Source organism: Dasypus novemcinctus, chromosome 8 (assembly GCF_030445035.2).
Source record: "Dasypus novemcinctus isolate mDasNov1 chromosome 8, mDasNov1.1.hap2, whole genome shotgun sequence".
NCBI classification, from domain to species: Eukaryota; Metazoa; Chordata; class Mammalia; order Cingulata; family Dasypodidae; genus Dasypus; species Dasypus novemcinctus.
This window is the reverse complement of record NC_080680.1, coordinates 79,648,670-79,665,015: the sequence shown is the minus strand read 5'-3', so window position 1 is coordinate 79,665,015 and position 16,346 is coordinate 79,648,670. Positions and strand designations below refer to the sequence as shown.

Genomic DNA, 16,346 nt, shown 5'->3' with positions numbered 1-16,346 from the left:
TTTCAGTTACTGTGGTCTTCAAGTCCAGTTTTACTGTTTGTTTCCTTTTTTTTTTTTTTTTAATATCCCCCCCTCCTCTTGTGGCTTTTTGCATGCTGTCTGCTCTCTGTGTCCATTTGCTGTGCATTCCTTTCTGTCTGCATTCATTTTATTTCCCCTCTCTCCTTGCAGCTTGCTTGGTCTTTGCTCTCTGTGTCCATTCGTTGCATGCTCTTCTGTGTTTTTGCTTGTCTCCCTTTTTTCTTTTCTTTTTTTTTTTTTTTTTTGTTGCATCACCTTGTTGAGTTGGCTCCCTGAGGCACTTGTGGGCCAGGCTGCACTTTGCAGCATGTGGGTGAGCCTGCCTTCACAGGGAGGCCCCAGGATGTGAACCCAGGGCCTCCCATATGGTAGATGGGAGCCCAACTGATTTGAGCCACAGCCATTTCCCTGTTTGTTTCCTTTTTATAATTCCTATTTCATTTACCAAGATTCTCATGTTATTCATTTATCATTTTCCTGATATCCTTATTTCTTTCTCTGATTTTCCTCTAGCTCTTTGGGCATACTGAAGACACATTTTTAAGGCTTTGTATGGTATGTCCAAAGCATGGTCTTTTTTGTTGAAGGTTTCTGAAGTTTATCTTTTCCCTTTGGATGGACCATAATTTCTTGTTTCTTCATTTGACTTGTAAGCTTTTGTGGTACATTTCACATTTTAATATTTTAATGTGTTAACTCTGGTGTTTAGTCTCTGAGCTGTCTGTCCCCCTCCATCCATGACTGGCTGGGCATGATGCAAGCCCATGCTCCTAGTGCCAAACGTTAGTCCTGGTTCTAGAGGGAGCATAGTCACCCTTGTACATATACTGGGAACTTGTATATCTGTCCCAGTGTGTCTATGGTAGCCTGACGGACTTACCATTCCAGTGTTTGCCCTGAGTGTTCAAGGCAGTTCACAGAGCTCTCCTTCAGAACACTGTGAAAGAAGTCACATAGTGATGCCTGGGATAAGGGATTTCTGGCTGTAGGACATTTAGTGTAGTGCCTGGAATCTTGAAGAAACTTTCCTAGGGAAGAAGGGACATTCATATCCATTTAAATGGGGGAATTCTTAGGGCCACACATACATGCCCCAAACAGACACATGCACAGGAAGGTTCAGGGAGGCACCTATGCTTTGGCCTGGAGTTATCTCTAAACTCATTTTATGGATATGCCCTGAAGGAGAACACTAGGAAAGATTAATTTACAATACTCAGAAAGTTGTTTCATTTATTCCTCCTCCTACTTTGTTTGTTAGCTCCTGGCATTCTAGGAAATTTCTGTTACAACACTAGCTGGATACAAGTTTAAGGAAAAGACATCTCAAAGTCTAAATTCCAGCAATAACCCATTCAAATATAAAAATAACCAGGTTCCAACAAAATATACAAAGAAACAGGGAGCTATGGTCCAGGCAAAGGAGTAGATCAAACCATTAGAACCATCAATGAGGGGGACCAGCCGTGGGACATACCAGAGAAAGACTTTTTAAAAATAGTCATAAATATGACCAGAGCTAAAGAAAAACGTGTTCAAAGAACTGAAGGAAATCAGGAAATGCTAGATGAACACAAAGAAAATAATAATAGAGAGATGGAAATTATGAAAAGGAACCAATATACCTGAAGACCACATTTACAGAAATGAAAAATTCCCTAGAAGTGTTCAACAGCAGATAGGAGCTGATGAAGAAAAAAATCAAGTGATCTTGAAGATAAGACAATTGAAATCACTTAGTCTGAGGAACAGAAAGAAGAAAGAATGAAGAAAAGCAGAGCCTGAGGAACCAGTGGGACACCATCAAGCATATCAATAAATGCATTGTGACAGTCCCAGAAGGAGAAGAGAGAAAGGGGCAGAGAGAATATTCAAAGAAATACTGGCTGAAGGCTTCCCAATGTAACAAAAGACATGAATACACACATCCCACATGCTCAGTGAACTCCAAACAAGATAAAATGAAATAGACCCACACTGTGGCATGTTATCATCAAACTTTTGAATGCCAAGATAAACAGAGAATTATGTAAAGCCACAAGAGAGAAGCATAATGTCAAGTACAAGGGACCCTCAATAAGAATAAATGCTGATTTCTCATTAGAAACCATAGAGGTAAGAAGGAAATGGATGAATTATTTAGAGTGCTAAAAGCAAAAAATTACCAACCAAGAATTCTATATCCAGTGAAACTGTCTTTTAATAATGAGGAAGAGTCAAAGACATTCCCATTTATTGATAAATAAATTCCCATTTATTAAGAAAAACAAAAACTGAGGGAGTTTGTCACCTCTAGATTGGTAAAGAGATTTCTTTAGATTGAAAGGACAATAGACATTAGATTGAAGTTGCATGGAGAAATAAAGATTGCCAGTGAGGATAATGGCATGCATAAATATAAATGCCAGTACTATTGTACCTTTGGTTTGTAACTCCACTTTCTTCTTCCTACAGCTTCTAAAAGTCAAATGATAAAATGTTATGGTAAATCAGTAGTTTTAAGCTCATAGCATGTAATTTGTGACAAGAACCAAATAAAAGTGGGGGGGGGGGGACAGAGGGGTATAGGAGCATAGTTTGTGTATACTATTGAAGTTAAATTGGTATCAAAGCAAATGAAATTGTTATAGATGTAGGATGTTAAATGTAAGCCCCATGGGAACTACGAAGAAAGTGTCAGAGAATGTGTAAGCTCATAGGGACACAGAGTGTGCTCAGTGGGGATCTGGCCATTTCCCCAGTCCTGAGTCCTGTGTGTCTACATGGAGGCCAGAGCGAGCGGTCTGACCAAACAGAAATTCTGGATCCCAAAACTGCAGGTCTCAGAAAAAGCCAGGACAAGAATTTGACCCCAATGGGAGAGAGGGAAGACCTTAGGAGACCCAATACAGGAGAGCACTGAGTAGGGAATGCAGAGTTGGAAATCTTGCCCATGCCAGGGGATTAGTAGACATCTTTGTGAGCAACATCCCTTGGTTTCTGCAATAGAATGAATAGGCACCTTCAAAAAGAACTTTGGGGGAGTGAGTGTAGCTCAGTGGTTGAGTGCCTTCTTCCCATATACCAGATCCTGGGTTCAATCCCCAGTACCTCCTAAAATAAAAAAACAAAACAAAACAAAAAAACAGCGAAGAACCTTGGGTAAAAGGATAAGGAGCTTTTTTCAGTGGCTTTGTCCCAGGAAAAAAGACAAAAGGCAAACGTTTCCCCTATAAAAAGCAAAGTTAGTATCAGCTTCTATAGGTTCAGTTGAAGGCAGAACTATCTTCATGGCACTGTGGACACGGAGCTCAGGAGGGCATGATAGTTGGGGGCCTGATTCTGGAGAAGAACCTAAGACTTAGGTGTAGACTTCGCACATGGAAGAGTCAGCACCAGAAGGAATTCCAGGCCCAGTCAGAGCTCACAGATGGATATTCCTGCAACTATAGGGTTTTCCTTCCCGGAGCCAAGGAAATTGACAAGTGCCCCATCGTGCAGCCATTAAGCAGGCCCTGAAGGCCAGAGTTGTCTTAGCAGAGCCAGATGGCCAGAGACCAGTGTGGATATTCCTGGAAAACTGTGAGATTCAGGGATTAGCAGCTGTGTTCGATGGCTCCCAGGGAGCATGTGTCCCTAGCCAGACCCTGCTGGCATGGGCCAAGGATGTCAGGTGCCTCTTGCTGCCCTCTCTTCTGTTCCAGGCTCTGTCTTTGGGGATGTCTTGTTTAGTCAGCCAGAAAGTCCCCCTTTATCGCCTCCTAGGAGGAACATCTCTCAAAGGAAAATTTCAGTCCATGTAGAGAAAGTCTACTAGTTCTTATGCTAGCACATCCTCTGAAGAGGATGCTTTGTTTCTCATAACCAAGGATATTTATTCTTTCCAAATAGATTTGTTTCTTCTAGGAGAGTGGTATCTTTTATCATTGCTGTGTTTAGGGAGTAGATTTAGAGAGTTGGGTTTAGAGGAAGACGGAGTCTGTTTCAGTTCATGGTGACCAGGACTCTAGAGATTGTCAGTAGTACTGCACACCTATCCCCTTCCCAGGTTCACTGCTCCTACTCAGATGTCCTATTTTTAAAATACTTTATTTTTTTCATAATACTGTCATTACAAAAAATACAAAAACTACTATAAAAACATTCAGGGGCTTGTCAAAGTGAGAAAACCTAAAGACTGCACCCAAGGACCTGGCTCAACCAGTCTTTTCCCCCAGCTCCTTCATTATTTGACCTTTATACAACTGTGGGGATGTAGAGGGGGTTACACAGGCATAAAAGGACTGTAAATTCCCCACACAGCCTCCGAGAAGGGTAAGAAATAAGTAGCTTCACATATCACAAAAAATGGAATTGGAAGTTTGGGAGTGGCTAGGCCCTGAGTTCAGAGATGTGGGGAGAAACCTGTGACCCTGAATCTCTTGGTGGGGAATAGCTGCCACCTGCCCCCAAAGCCCTTTTCCTTCCTGATGAAGGCTGGAAGACACTGCTCCTCCCCTCTTAGCCTTAAGATAGCAGCCTCCCTTTCCTTCCCAGTACCTTGCACACACCTGAGAGTAGTAGGGAGATCAGCACTTCCCACTCTGAGGGGATATAGGCAATGGAGCTTTCGGGAAGACCACAGAGAGCCATGTTGTCCTCCCTGCCCCAAAGGAAAAGTGCCTTGTGCTCAACAGCCCTGTCCATTGTCTCCTATTTCAGCCCCAGAGAGGGCACAGACAGCTCTAGGTGAGTGGCTCAAGTGCATGAATTATGTGTGTGGGAACCTTGGCTCTTTTGAGTGTTGGACGCTGTGGACCTAGGGGTGGTAGAGGTGGTAAAGCAGTATCTTTTCTATCCTCTTTCTCCCCCTAACAGGAGGAGGCCAAAGGGAAGGGAGAGGAAGGGTAGAAGCAAAGCTGAGAGGGGGCAGAGGGCATGCTATTTACAGGCAGGGACAAGGAATATCTATATCTTCAAGTAGCACGGAGGTCACTCCAGCCATTGGAGTGGGAACTGGATTCAAAGCAAGTGACATTAAAAGTGACCCCTGACCTGGGCTAGTTCACCCCAACTCCTCCCGCCACCCTATGGCAGCCCAGCTCTGCAAAGGGTCAGGGACAGGAACATTTTCCTGAAAATCAGTGGCTTTTTTTTTGTTTTTTTTCATTTTAGAAAAAGTTGTCAGTGTCCAGTAGACTTTGAGCTGGGTGCACATTGAGTGGGGGTACATGTGGGGGGTATTGCTGTGGTAGACTCTGGGTTGGAAGGGCAGAGCCTAGGAACAGGGTAGGTGCTGCTTTAGGATCTGTCGTGTCTGTGGTGTTAATCTGTCTGGGAAGCGAACTTTGAACTCAACAATGAGGTCTCCCCGCTGGGTGGGCACCTTGGGGAAGGGAAGCCCCTCCCCACGGAGTCTCTTCACGGTGCCTGGCTTGATGACATCATTGCAAGGCAAAGGTATCACTCGGCCATCGATGGTGGGAATGTTCACGGTGCAGCCACACAGCGCCTGGGGGAAATGAGCAGAGAGTGAGGAAAAGGTGGAACAGAGTGAGAGGGAAGAGAGGAAAAAGACTGAAGTGGGGAAAGAATGACCAGCTGGTGGGAATAATAGGAATATCCCTCATTATCCCCCCAATATATACACAAGCACACACACACACCCTGCCCCAGGCCCCACCTCCTTGAGGCTTATCAGGGCACTGTAGAGCACATTGGTGCCATCTCGACGGAAGTGCGCATGGGGCTTGTCTTTGAGCACGAAGACAATGTCAGCAGGGATGTTGTCAGGCGTAGCATCACCCTCTTTGGGGAAGGTGATCTTGGTGCCTTCCTTCCAGCCACGCTTAATGACAATGTGCAGGATCTTATCCTCAGTGCGCACAGTTCGCCCATCAGGGTTGAGACGCCGCCTTGTGATCTTCATGCGCTTGGTGGAGCCGTGGTAGATCTCCTCCAGGGACACCCGCAGCTCGTGCACCACAGGTGGGTCCTGTACCTTGCGCCGAGGGTACAGTGGTTCTGGGGCTCGCCTTGGACCCCTGCTCAGGCCATTGAAGCCAAAGCGGCCAAATGCGCCAAATGGGTCCTCATCTTCATCCACATCCATGTCATCTGGGTCAAAGCCACTAAAGGGCCGAGTGGAGCGGCTGCTGGCAAAGAAGATATCAAAGGGGTTGGAGCCACCGAAGAAGGAGGCAAAGGTGGCATGGGGGTCCCCATGAAAGGTGTAGTGAAAGGAGCCACCGGAGCCACCTGATGTACCACCGCCGGTCTTCAGGCCTAGAGGGAAGGAGACGTTAGGGGCAGTGTGGCTCATTGAAGCTCTTCACCCAGACCTCCAGCCCCCATTTCACAGGTCTAGAGAAGCAACCTTTAACTCCCACAGAGAGGTCCAGGCTACCAGAGGAAGCGAAGCCTTTGGCAAGGTTAATTTCTATTCTTAATTATATTTGTAATAATAATATACATCTTGAGGTTGCAAAGAGACCAAGTTACCCAATAGGTAGAAAAGCCAAGACCAGAGGACTGAGAGGATAAAACTTTCAGTCCTATAATCTTTTCCATGTACCCATGGCCCAAAGACATCTCACAAAGCCTGGGGTCACATTATAAGACATACCTGCCTCCTAAATATTTGTCCAGAGACACATAGGCCAAAAGGCAAGCAGATAGGATATAACTACATAGGGGGCTGGTAAGTGGCCTGTCCCAAAAGGTGGGGCCACAGGCCAGGAGGGAAGCCTACTTTCATTTTTCTTCTAGCCCTGTTTCCTCTTTTTCTGACTCCTGCCCAAATGAGAAATCAGGAGGGCCCCCTAAGTCAAGAAAGCTTACTAGCTGAATAATAGAGATGGGCAACTATTTTTCTAGAAAAAGTTTCAAATGCTTTGTTTCCATACTCAGAGCTCACAGTATTGTACAACTCCAGAGAGTATCATTTGTACATTGTAGACAGACTACAATGACAAAGGGGCCTCCTGGAGTTATATAGTACTAAATTCTACACTCCATACCTGATGTCAGAGCAACCAAAATGCTTGAATGGCTTGGCACTTTGGGGGTGGTGACCCCAGAGCCCAGCTGCTCTCTCTGGAGTCAGGTTCTGTCTGAGGAGCCCAGATTTCTGGAGGCAGCCTTCACTGGGAGGAAGGGGGCTTATGGAGACGATGGTGGTGGTGGTGTGTGTGGGTGTATACTGTGGGAGGGGAGTAACACTGAGAACTGATTCATAATATGTAGGCTTAAGCGTAGGGCCCAGGCTAGGGGAGGAGGCTCTTGTCTTTGAGGACTTTCATCTAGTACCTCAACTGGCCTTGGAAGCCTAGCCTAAATCAGCCTCTTATTTCCTGGGAAAACAAGGGCAGGTTTGGGTTTCATTAGAGAGGCCAAGTGACAATAGTTGAGGAACTTGTGGCAGCTGCCTCCTCACTCCTCCCCCAAGACTTAGGGTCTGTTGCTTCCTTTTACTGGGGGCCCAGGGAAGAGGCTGATTATCAAGCAAGCTCGGGAAGCATGGCAGAACTCAGCAAGAGAGGGAGGTTGGACTGACAATGTCAGGAGGGGGTAATTTCTCTCTGTAGGAATTCCTGCTCTACCAATTACCCGTTTCCCCCTCACCCCACCCCTACTCCCCATTCAAGCTGGGAACAACTTGTCCTCAGCCAGAGCTGCTACAGAGTCTGTGTGCACAACTGTTCTGGCTGGCTGATGGGGAGGGGGCAGGGTAGACAGAAATATAGACAACATTTCCAAGGCCACTTCTTCCTCCTCAAGCTGTGCTGCATCCTCAGGGGCCCTCCTGGGATGGGACCTGCATCAGACCTGGTGGCTGGCTGCAGGGCCTATGGCTGAGCTTTGCCCTTCACTTAGGCTTGATTATGCAGAGGGGTAAAGTTTTGGGGTACATCTCCCAGCTCCCACCTTTTTCCTAAACAGAGGTGAAGCATAGTGGAGGAATGAGTGTAATTCCCAGACAGGGCACATGGTGGCATGTTGTCTGCATTGCCTTCTTCCTACCCCCTCCTGCTCCCATCCCAGAGAGAAACATGTTTTAACTGCGAGGATACTAGGATTCCAGCAGATGCCTGATGAATCTGGGAGTTGGGCAAGTCTAGGAGGTGACCAGGGAAGGAAGGAACTAGTAGCATGGAGAATAAAAAGAGGGGGTTGGGAGGATGGGCTGGGGTGTTGCAGAGAGGACAGGGGCAGAGGGACGCAGAATGCAAAGCAAGGGGGAGGGGAGGAAAAAGAACATTTTTTGAGTATTGACTTTGTATCAGGTACATAGCAGTATATAGCAGTAACCCAGTTAATTTTGAGGATAGGGTGGGGATGGTGAGGGGGAGGAGAATGTGAAAGAAAGGTGATTGCCGATGGGGAGGAAGGGCATTTCCTCCCAGGAAGGAGAGTCCTAAGCTGTGACAATGTCTCTTAATATAGCCTGACAGGTGCCTGTGGCTGGCGGGTGGCAGGCAGCCCTGAAGGCCCAGAATTAGCAGCTACATCATGCCCGTGGGATGAGCTGGGAGGGGCCACCCTCTCATAGGCTTTATTTGGGCCTTTCCTGCCAGCCTGTATGTGGCCACCAGCTACCCCCAGGGAGAGGGTAAGATGCCAGCAGCAGTTCCCCTTCTACCCTTGGGTCCCTGCCACTTCCTATGGGAGGCAAAGCCTTACTTCTCTTCTGCTAACTTGAAGGGGGCAGGGAGGGAGGTGACCATCTTTGTAGTTCAGAGCTCTGGTGGTGAATTCCAAGGCTGCTTAAGGGCCAAACTTTTATGCTGATGAATCTAAATGCTCTGTCCTCAGAGAGCCACACAATTCTCTCCCCAACCTTCTCTACCAGCCAATGAAACAGCAGGGACTTCAGACAGGACTAATAAGGTTGGGAGGGAAAAAAGAGAGGGGGAAGGCCTTGGCTTCAGCTCCTAATCATCAGACCTCTCCAAGGCCTGAACATGAGGAGGGAGAAGAGCAGAGAGAGGCAGGGAGAACTGCTGTTAGACAAAGCTGGGTAGTGGGTGGTCTTTCTCATCTGCTGTCAGTGTTAAGTACACCTGCCTCTCTCACCTCTTCTTCAGCCTCTAGTTCCTTGCTAGGAGAACTGGTTCACCCATGGGCCCAGTCAAGGACAGGGGTCCAGAATCAGGCTGGAGCACTTCCTTCTTACCTTCCTCCCCATACTGGTCATACAGGCCCCGTTTCTTAGGGTCACTCAGCACATCATAGGCCTCTGCAATCTCCTTAAACTTCTCCTCGGCGTTGGGTTCTTTATTCTTGTCTGGGTGGTATTTCAAGGCCATCTTCCGATAAGCTTTCTTGATCTCATCCTCGTTGGCCCCCGAAGGGATCCCAAGAATCTTGTAATAATCCTTTCCCATCACAGCCACTGGACCGGCACTGGTCTCCTTGTTTCTGAAAGAAACCCAGGGCCAGGCCCTGATGCCCCTGTTCCCTTCTGTTCCAACCTTGTTCCTGATAATTCTGCAAACCCTAAGTGACTCACTGTATGACCTTCAGCAGGTCATGCCTTTTTCTCTGGGCCTCTGCCTCCCCATCCATAAAACTGAAAAGTCTGGACTAAAAGATTTCTTCTAGCTCTGACATTCTAGGATTCTGTGATTCCTTCCTCAGCTACTGGTTTTTTCCCAGCAAGATGCTGGAGATTGTGGCCCATTTCTTGGGGCTAGGCTGAGGCTCAGGTCCTGGGGTCAGACTAAAGACTCCTCAGAGGTCAAGTCAGCAACCATGGACTGGCAGATCCACATACAGAAGCTGGCAAAGATCAGTGTATTGGGTGAGGTCACCCAAGCATCGTGGTCTCCTATACCATGTCTCAGGCATGGTGCACAGGCTGAGGGCAGTTGAGGCAGTGGCCCAGGTCTGGGGTTAGGCCTGGGGATTCTGCCAGCTGACCTGGCCAGCCAGGCTGAGTCTGGGTGTGGGTGCCTTGAGTCCTCTCTGTCTTTGGAGACCCCAGGCCTCTCTGCCCTCACCTCCCCCAGCCTATGCTAAGCCTCACGTGTGACTCAGATTAGAGGATGACTCAGAGCCTTTGGAAACTGATGCTTCTAATTCCCTCATTAACAAGGGGGTGACACTGTCCTTCCCCCAACCAGGGCAACAGTTCCCTTTACTCATCTCCCAGATGTCTACACACTAAACTGTGTGTAAAGACATGTCTATGCCACCTAAACACCAGTGCTAGTGAACACTAGTGAATAAAAGCACCAGTGCCAGTGAAAAAAAGGGGTTAGGGCCTTTTTAAACCCTAGTTATTAGGAAACAATTGGATACTAACCACCACTTCCTTAATAACTTTCCTTCCAGTCCCTCCCTTTCACCTGCCCCAGTGGTTCAGGATCTGGCCCAGTGCTAGCCCTACACTTCTCTGATGGTCCCTTCTAGACTGGGTTCAAGGGCATTTGGTATGTGAGACAGAAACAAAGGGTTCTAATTCTTCCTTTGTGTCTGTCCTGGAAATGACGGGGACTTTCCTCTAGCTATGGCTATTTGGGGGGATAGCCAGGAGCCATTCTTCAGCCCTTCTGAGACTTGGCCAACCCCTGCCAAAGCCAGGAGAATGAGAGTCTTTCTAGCAATGTCCTGGTTTGGCAGCCAGAGCTGAGGCCTTTTTGCCTCCGTTTCACAGGTGTATGGAGATGCCCAGGCAAAAGACATGGCTGTAACTGGGTAAGGGGGAGGCCTCCAAGGCCCCAGGTAGGCAGGGACAATGGCCCTAGCTCCTGCCCCCACAGGACCTGCTGCAGGTGGCTGGATTGACTCATGGTTCTGGGAGTCACCTCGCTCTGACGAAGAGAAGGCTCTATAAAGGCGGATACTCCCCCTTCTGTCCCTACCAGCTTGTCACGCCTGGTGGGGGAGGCTGGGGATGGGGGAGGCAGAGAAAAAAAGAGCACCTGGGGGAGGGCAGCCATTTTCGGAAGCAGCAGTAAAAGCTGTCTGAGAGGGAGCTGGGGGTGGCCTGCCATTCTTTGCCTCGGCCCACACCTTCTTTCCCCTGGGACTGGGAAGGAACCCTAGTGCACCGAAGGGGTGCCCCGGAGAACTATATCAGCTTCCAGGCAAAGAGCAAGTGGAACGGCTCACCACTCTTCTCTTGCTGTCCCTACATTACCTTTTTACCTGGCCAGCTTCCTCCTTGGCATGCACCTGCTAGCTGCTAAAGAACCCATAACTCTCTTGCCTCCAAAGACACAGAACAAACTCTTTCAGGAACTTCCTTCTTTCCCTCCTTCTGCCTTCTTCCATTCCTCCCCCCCTCCCCTTACCCACAAGCTAGGTGTTGGCATGACAAAGAAGCCCCATGGCATGGCACTGCCTTTGACATAGAAAGAATGAGGAGGATGTTAATGTAGAGGCAGGAATGAAAAATAAGGAGAAATGGCAAAGGGGACTTGAGGTTCAGGGAGGGGAGATGGTTGATACAGAAAATGATTGAGGAGGATGAGGAATGTCAAAAGAAAATGGCTGAGGTGGAAAATGGGTAGTGAGAGGGTTGAAAGGGAGAGACATAGAACAATAAAATATTGGAAATGTTTATGGAAAATGGATGCCTGAAGGGTTTGAGAAATGTGGAGATGAATGATAAGGGGTACAATTCATTCAAATATAAGGGTGAGGTGGAAGGGGGTTCTTGCATATAATGGGGATGAGATGAGGATGAGATGGAGGGAGATGGCTGATGTGGAAATCTGACTTGGAATGGGTATGAGTGCCCTTCTCCGGAGGGACTTACCGAAACTTTACAAACCCATTCAGCGTCCACGCTCGAAGTTTTAAGGGCTCCAGCTGAATTTTAAACATCAAGCTGGCTAAGAAGTCTTCTCCCCAGAAGTGTGGGAAGCTCCGGAAAGCTCCTCGGGCCTGGAGTGGGGGTGCAGCTGGGGGTGGGCAGGAGAGCACTGTGCGCTTAAACATGCCCAGCCAAGCCCCTCACCTCTGATTGCTCCACTGGAGCCTGCTTGGAATGCTGCCGCTCTGGAAGCCACCTCCTCAGACTCTCAGGCACTTGCCCATCAAAAGCTGGTCTGGTACAGCAGGAGCCGGACCTGATCCCCAGGTGTGAAGAGTGAAGGGATAGGGTGCAGCAATGTGTGGCTGTCAGTGACTGAGTGGCTGAATGCAGTGTGACAGTGAGGCTGGTAGTGTGAGCTTGTGCTTGTGAGTGGCAGCGTGTGTACCTGAGACAGGTGTGATTGTCTGTGAGGGCCTGAAAGGCAGTGAGCTTCTCTGTCCTCTTTCTGGGGAGGACCCGACCCCAATTCCCAAGAACCTACTCATTGAAGTCACTGACGGGGAGTCTCCTCCCTCGCAGATGGGTGGGAAGGGGCGGGGCCGAGCAGAGCTTGGCCAGGACAAAAGGCGCGGGGAGAAAAGGGGGAGAGGAGAGGGGGCTTGGGCGGGGGAGTGTGGTCGGTGATGTCACCGACGCTGGCTGGGCCACCTCAGAAACGCCTCCGCCCCGCGGAACCTAAAGCGATCCCCCCTTCCCCGCCTCTGACTGGCTGCCCGCCGTGGGAGCCAAGACCGGGTCGCGAACAACGAGCACTTTGCAGACCCTGAGTCCCCGCACCCCCGCTCCCCCCGGCAGAAGAGCCGATGGGCCTTCAGTGTGCCAACCCCCCGACACCCGGATCCCTGGCTTCGTGCCGCCCCTCTCCAGGGACCCCCGAGTCCTGGCTCGGCGTCCTCACCGGTGAGGAGCTGCGGGCGCCGCCGCGGTCCGTCAGACAGCCGCTGACCCCTCCCCCGGCTCCAGCTCCGCCGCCTCCACTCGGGACAGGAGTCGCCTGCCCGCCGGCCACCGACAGCGGGAAGGGGAACCCGCCCCCACGGCTCCGCCTCCGCGCCGCCCATTGCGCCGCCTGCCCGTCACTCAACTCAGCCTTTGCTGTGATTGGGCAGATTTCAACGAGTGGTTCCGTGATAGCCGCCCATACTCCGCCCCTGTCGCCCGGCCACACGCGCACACATTCCAAGCAGTGATTGGTGTGGGTCTGATTGGTGCACCCTGGGATCAATCAACCACACCTCTTCGCTACCACGTCCTATCATTGGTGAAAGGGACAGAGGGCGGCAACTCCACGCGCCCTTTGATTTTATTGGTTCGTCTGTGGGGCTGAAACACGAGCCTGGGGCGGCAACTACGTTAGTCCAATCTCCGTTTGAGAAGGTGGTACGTACTGGCCACCCCTCAAATCCCGGGAGAACCTTCTGGAATCCGTGCAACGTCAAAGGCAGCCTTAAAGGAAAACTGCACCCGCCAATTGGCTGTGACACTAGGCATTCTTTACTTTCTTTATTTAGGACGGTGAGGAGATGGAGAATAGTGCACTCTGGGAGGTGTAGTTCCTGGGCCGCGGTCAACGGGTCACTCCTTTTTACCTGTCCTCCATCGAACTCTGGGCCGACCTCAACCTGACCTGATTTAGCTGTTTGACCTGAGATGACCCAACCGAATCGCAAAACAGACCTTGATAGACACATAAATTTTAAGTACCCTTCCGAACTTTCCTTTCAGTACCCGGGTAGTTCTCACAGCCTCAGCACCTGCACAATTTCCTGGCTGTGTCCCCTCCTTACCCTCCCTATAATTCCTTTATCAGCTTCCCCCGTGAACAGCTCCCTTCTCAGCACCCACCACACCTCCCCTTCAGTTACCCTATAATCCTTCATCCTACTTCCTCATTGGATACCTGCATTTTACCGGGTTATTTTAATAACATCTTCTTGGCCCTATGCTCTCCCCGCCCCCACCGCATTATCTGCCTTGTCTTATTCTTAATCCTTTCTCTATTCCCATGATCTAGCTATCCCCTTAACCCTTCATCTCAGCTCCTCATGATTCCCTTCTTTGATACCCTCAGAATCCCTCATCTCAGCCCTGCACACACCACCCCCTCCCCCCCGCAATTAAATCTCAGCCCCAGTGTCCCCGCTGTTCAGAGCAGGCGAGGCTGCGGAGGCGGCCGCCAGCGGAAGCCGCCGCTTGAGCAGACACGGTGCCTGGCGCCCACGTCACTGTCTCCCAGGCCCATCTGTGCTACAAGCAAGAGAGCAGGGGTGGGGAGAGGGTAATCCAGGGGTGAAGGGAGGAGGGTGTTCTTGGGGGGGGGGGGTCGAGGACAAAAGAAGGGTCAGGATAGGAGCTTTCACATGCCTCTCTTTCTTTCTCATTTCCCAGAGACCGTTTGAAGACCAGTTCATGCAAACTGGCTAGACCTGGAAACTGAGGCTTGAAAGCATTAGCATCTGGGCCCCAGAACAGGGTAGGAGAGGAATCTGGGGGTCCTGGGGTCAGGTCTGCATATTTTCCACTATGTGCCTTCTTTCCAGCACTCACTATGGGGATCTCAGGTGTAAAGGTGTGAACTGTGAAGGGAGAGAGGAAATTGGGGTGAGACGAGGACAGAGAGAAGGTGGGTGGGTAGGAGCAGAGTGGAGGGGAGATGGGGTGCTGGGTGGGGAGGGAGGTAGAATAGTGGATGAGGAAGGAAGGGGATGGGAGTTGTGGAAATGAGGAGGGGAGGGGAGAAGAACTTGGGGGAATGAGGAGAGGAAAGGAGGGGAATGAAGTGGGAAGTGAGGAGGGAGGTGAAATGGGTCATGAGGAGGGAGCAAGGAATAGTAGGGAGGGGAGGATAGGGTGAACAGGAAGAGGAGGGGTTAGGGAGATGGGATGACGAGGAGATGGGATAGCATGACATGGAGATGGGCAAGGTAGAACAAGGGGGATACATATTGGGGGCCCAGAACTGGTACTAGTTCCTCAGATCTGGGCCTCACTTCCTCACCTCCAGACTTGTGGGGGCCTGGGCGGTGGGTGGCTTTGCTTCTTCCTATTCTAGTTCTGCCTTTTCTGCTGCCTCCAGTCTTGCCTGTGCCAATACGGAGGCAGAGAGTTTAGTCACCGCTTTTACCTGGCTTCTGCTAATGGTGAAGTGTAGGCTTGGACCTTTGGGGGAGCAGGGCTGTGCCTTCAGGTGTTGATGGAATGGACTCCATTGTCTGGCTGGTTCATTATTACTGCCCTCTATCCCACTGCCCTGGACATTAGGTGTGTGTGAGAGGAACGAGGATGTACAGTGCAGCAGAGAAGGTAGGACCTGGAATCAAACTGTTGACCTTGAGATTTCTTGCCACATCTGTGCCTTATTTCCTTCTTTGTAAAATGGGCATAAGATGACAACAGTATCTACCCCATAGGGGGATGAGGCTTAATTAAGGTAACACAAGTAATACACTTAGTTCTGAGCTTGGCATATAGTTAATGCCCAACAAATATTAACCATGACTCTGTATGTTCATCGATATCTGGGTGTATGAATTCATCTATAGGTGTGTGAGTCTGATTGCGAGTTATTTGTACTGTTATATTTATGGGATTTGTGAGAATGTATCTGGATAATTTTTCCTGTGTGTTAGTGTGCCTGATTCTGTTATTCACTGTATGTATGTGACTTTGTGTGTCAGTGTATATGTGTGGCTAAATGACTATATAGGCCTCGGTTTGTAAGATAAAAGAAAGTGTGGCTGTTGACACGTTGACACTGTGTCTGCTCTGTATACACGCATCTGTGATCATGTCAGTTCCATACACCCCCACTCACCCTCCCTCCCCATGGTGACGTCATAACCCTAGGTGTCCCTCATTTCCTCACCCTGAGGGAACCAGAATCCGTGGGAAGGGGTGGGTGTGGGTGCCAGTGAGGAGGTGTTCAGACAAGAGCACATGTTCCCTCGCAGACTATATGGAAGGGGGAGCACCCTATCTTGCACACATCCTGTAAGCTCCAGAGGAAGTGCTCCCCCTTCCCAGTCTGTTCTTAGTTCCCTGTCTTGTCACCATGGCAGTAGTTGCCAGGGGCTCCCACGTTGCTAAGATCTGGGTGTGGGAGGCTGCCATGCCTTGTTGCCAGTAGAAACAGAGAATGGGGAGTGGGGAGAAAGACTACCCCCACAGCTGTCAGCTCTCTGCAGCAGTGTGGCTGGCCCTGGGGCCTCTCCTTTTCCTGAACTGCACCTATGATTTGTATGTGGTACTTTTAGGTTTGGGGAGAGGGCACTTCTAACCGGAAGCTGAAATCAGAATCCTGGCATTCCACCGTCTGAGGAGAAAGGGGGCCCAAGCATGTCCATTACCATTTTTAAAGTTAGTTGGTACTTAGACATTAATGTCTATCTCATTCTTTCCCCCATCCCTCATACTTCTACCCTGGCAAGATTCCTACTTGAGTTCTTCTTTTGCTGGGTGCCCATTATCTGATGGTTTCACTATATGTGGAAATGCTACACTGACCCATTACCATAGATGCAGACTAACTCCTTCCTGTGGTCAG

At 49.6% G+C, this 16,346-nt stretch overlaps 1 protein-coding gene across 4 annotated transcripts; it reads right to left on the bottom strand.

Annotated features, from left to right (window-relative positions):
- Positions 1 to 4,070: 4,070 nt before the first annotated feature.
- Positions 4,071 to 12,839, bottom strand: DNAJB5 (DnaJ heat shock protein family (Hsp40) member B5). Of its 4 annotated transcripts, none has more exons than XM_071216830.1 (5): positions 12,702 to 12,839; positions 11,744 to 12,056; positions 9,155 to 9,399; positions 5,663 to 6,264; positions 4,071 to 5,491 (listed from the first exon to the last, which is right to left on the bottom strand). In XM_071216830.1, exons 2-5 carry the CDS (start codon positions 11,923 to 11,925, stop codon positions 5,258 to 5,260), a joined length of 1,263 nt encoding a protein of 420 aa, XP_071072931.1. In that variant the 5' UTR covers positions 11,926 to 12,056; positions 12,702 to 12,839; the 3' UTR covers positions 4,071 to 5,257. The 4 variants fall into 4 exon arrangements, with proteins under 4 accessions (XP_071072931.1, XP_004484029.2, XP_071072933.1 ...); XM_004483972.5 differs by having other exon boundaries at positions 11,744 to 11,888; positions 12,702 to 12,831; XM_071216832.1 differs by having other exon boundaries at positions 11,945 to 12,056; positions 12,702 to 12,803.
- Positions 12,840 to 16,346: the final 3,507 nt, after the last annotated feature.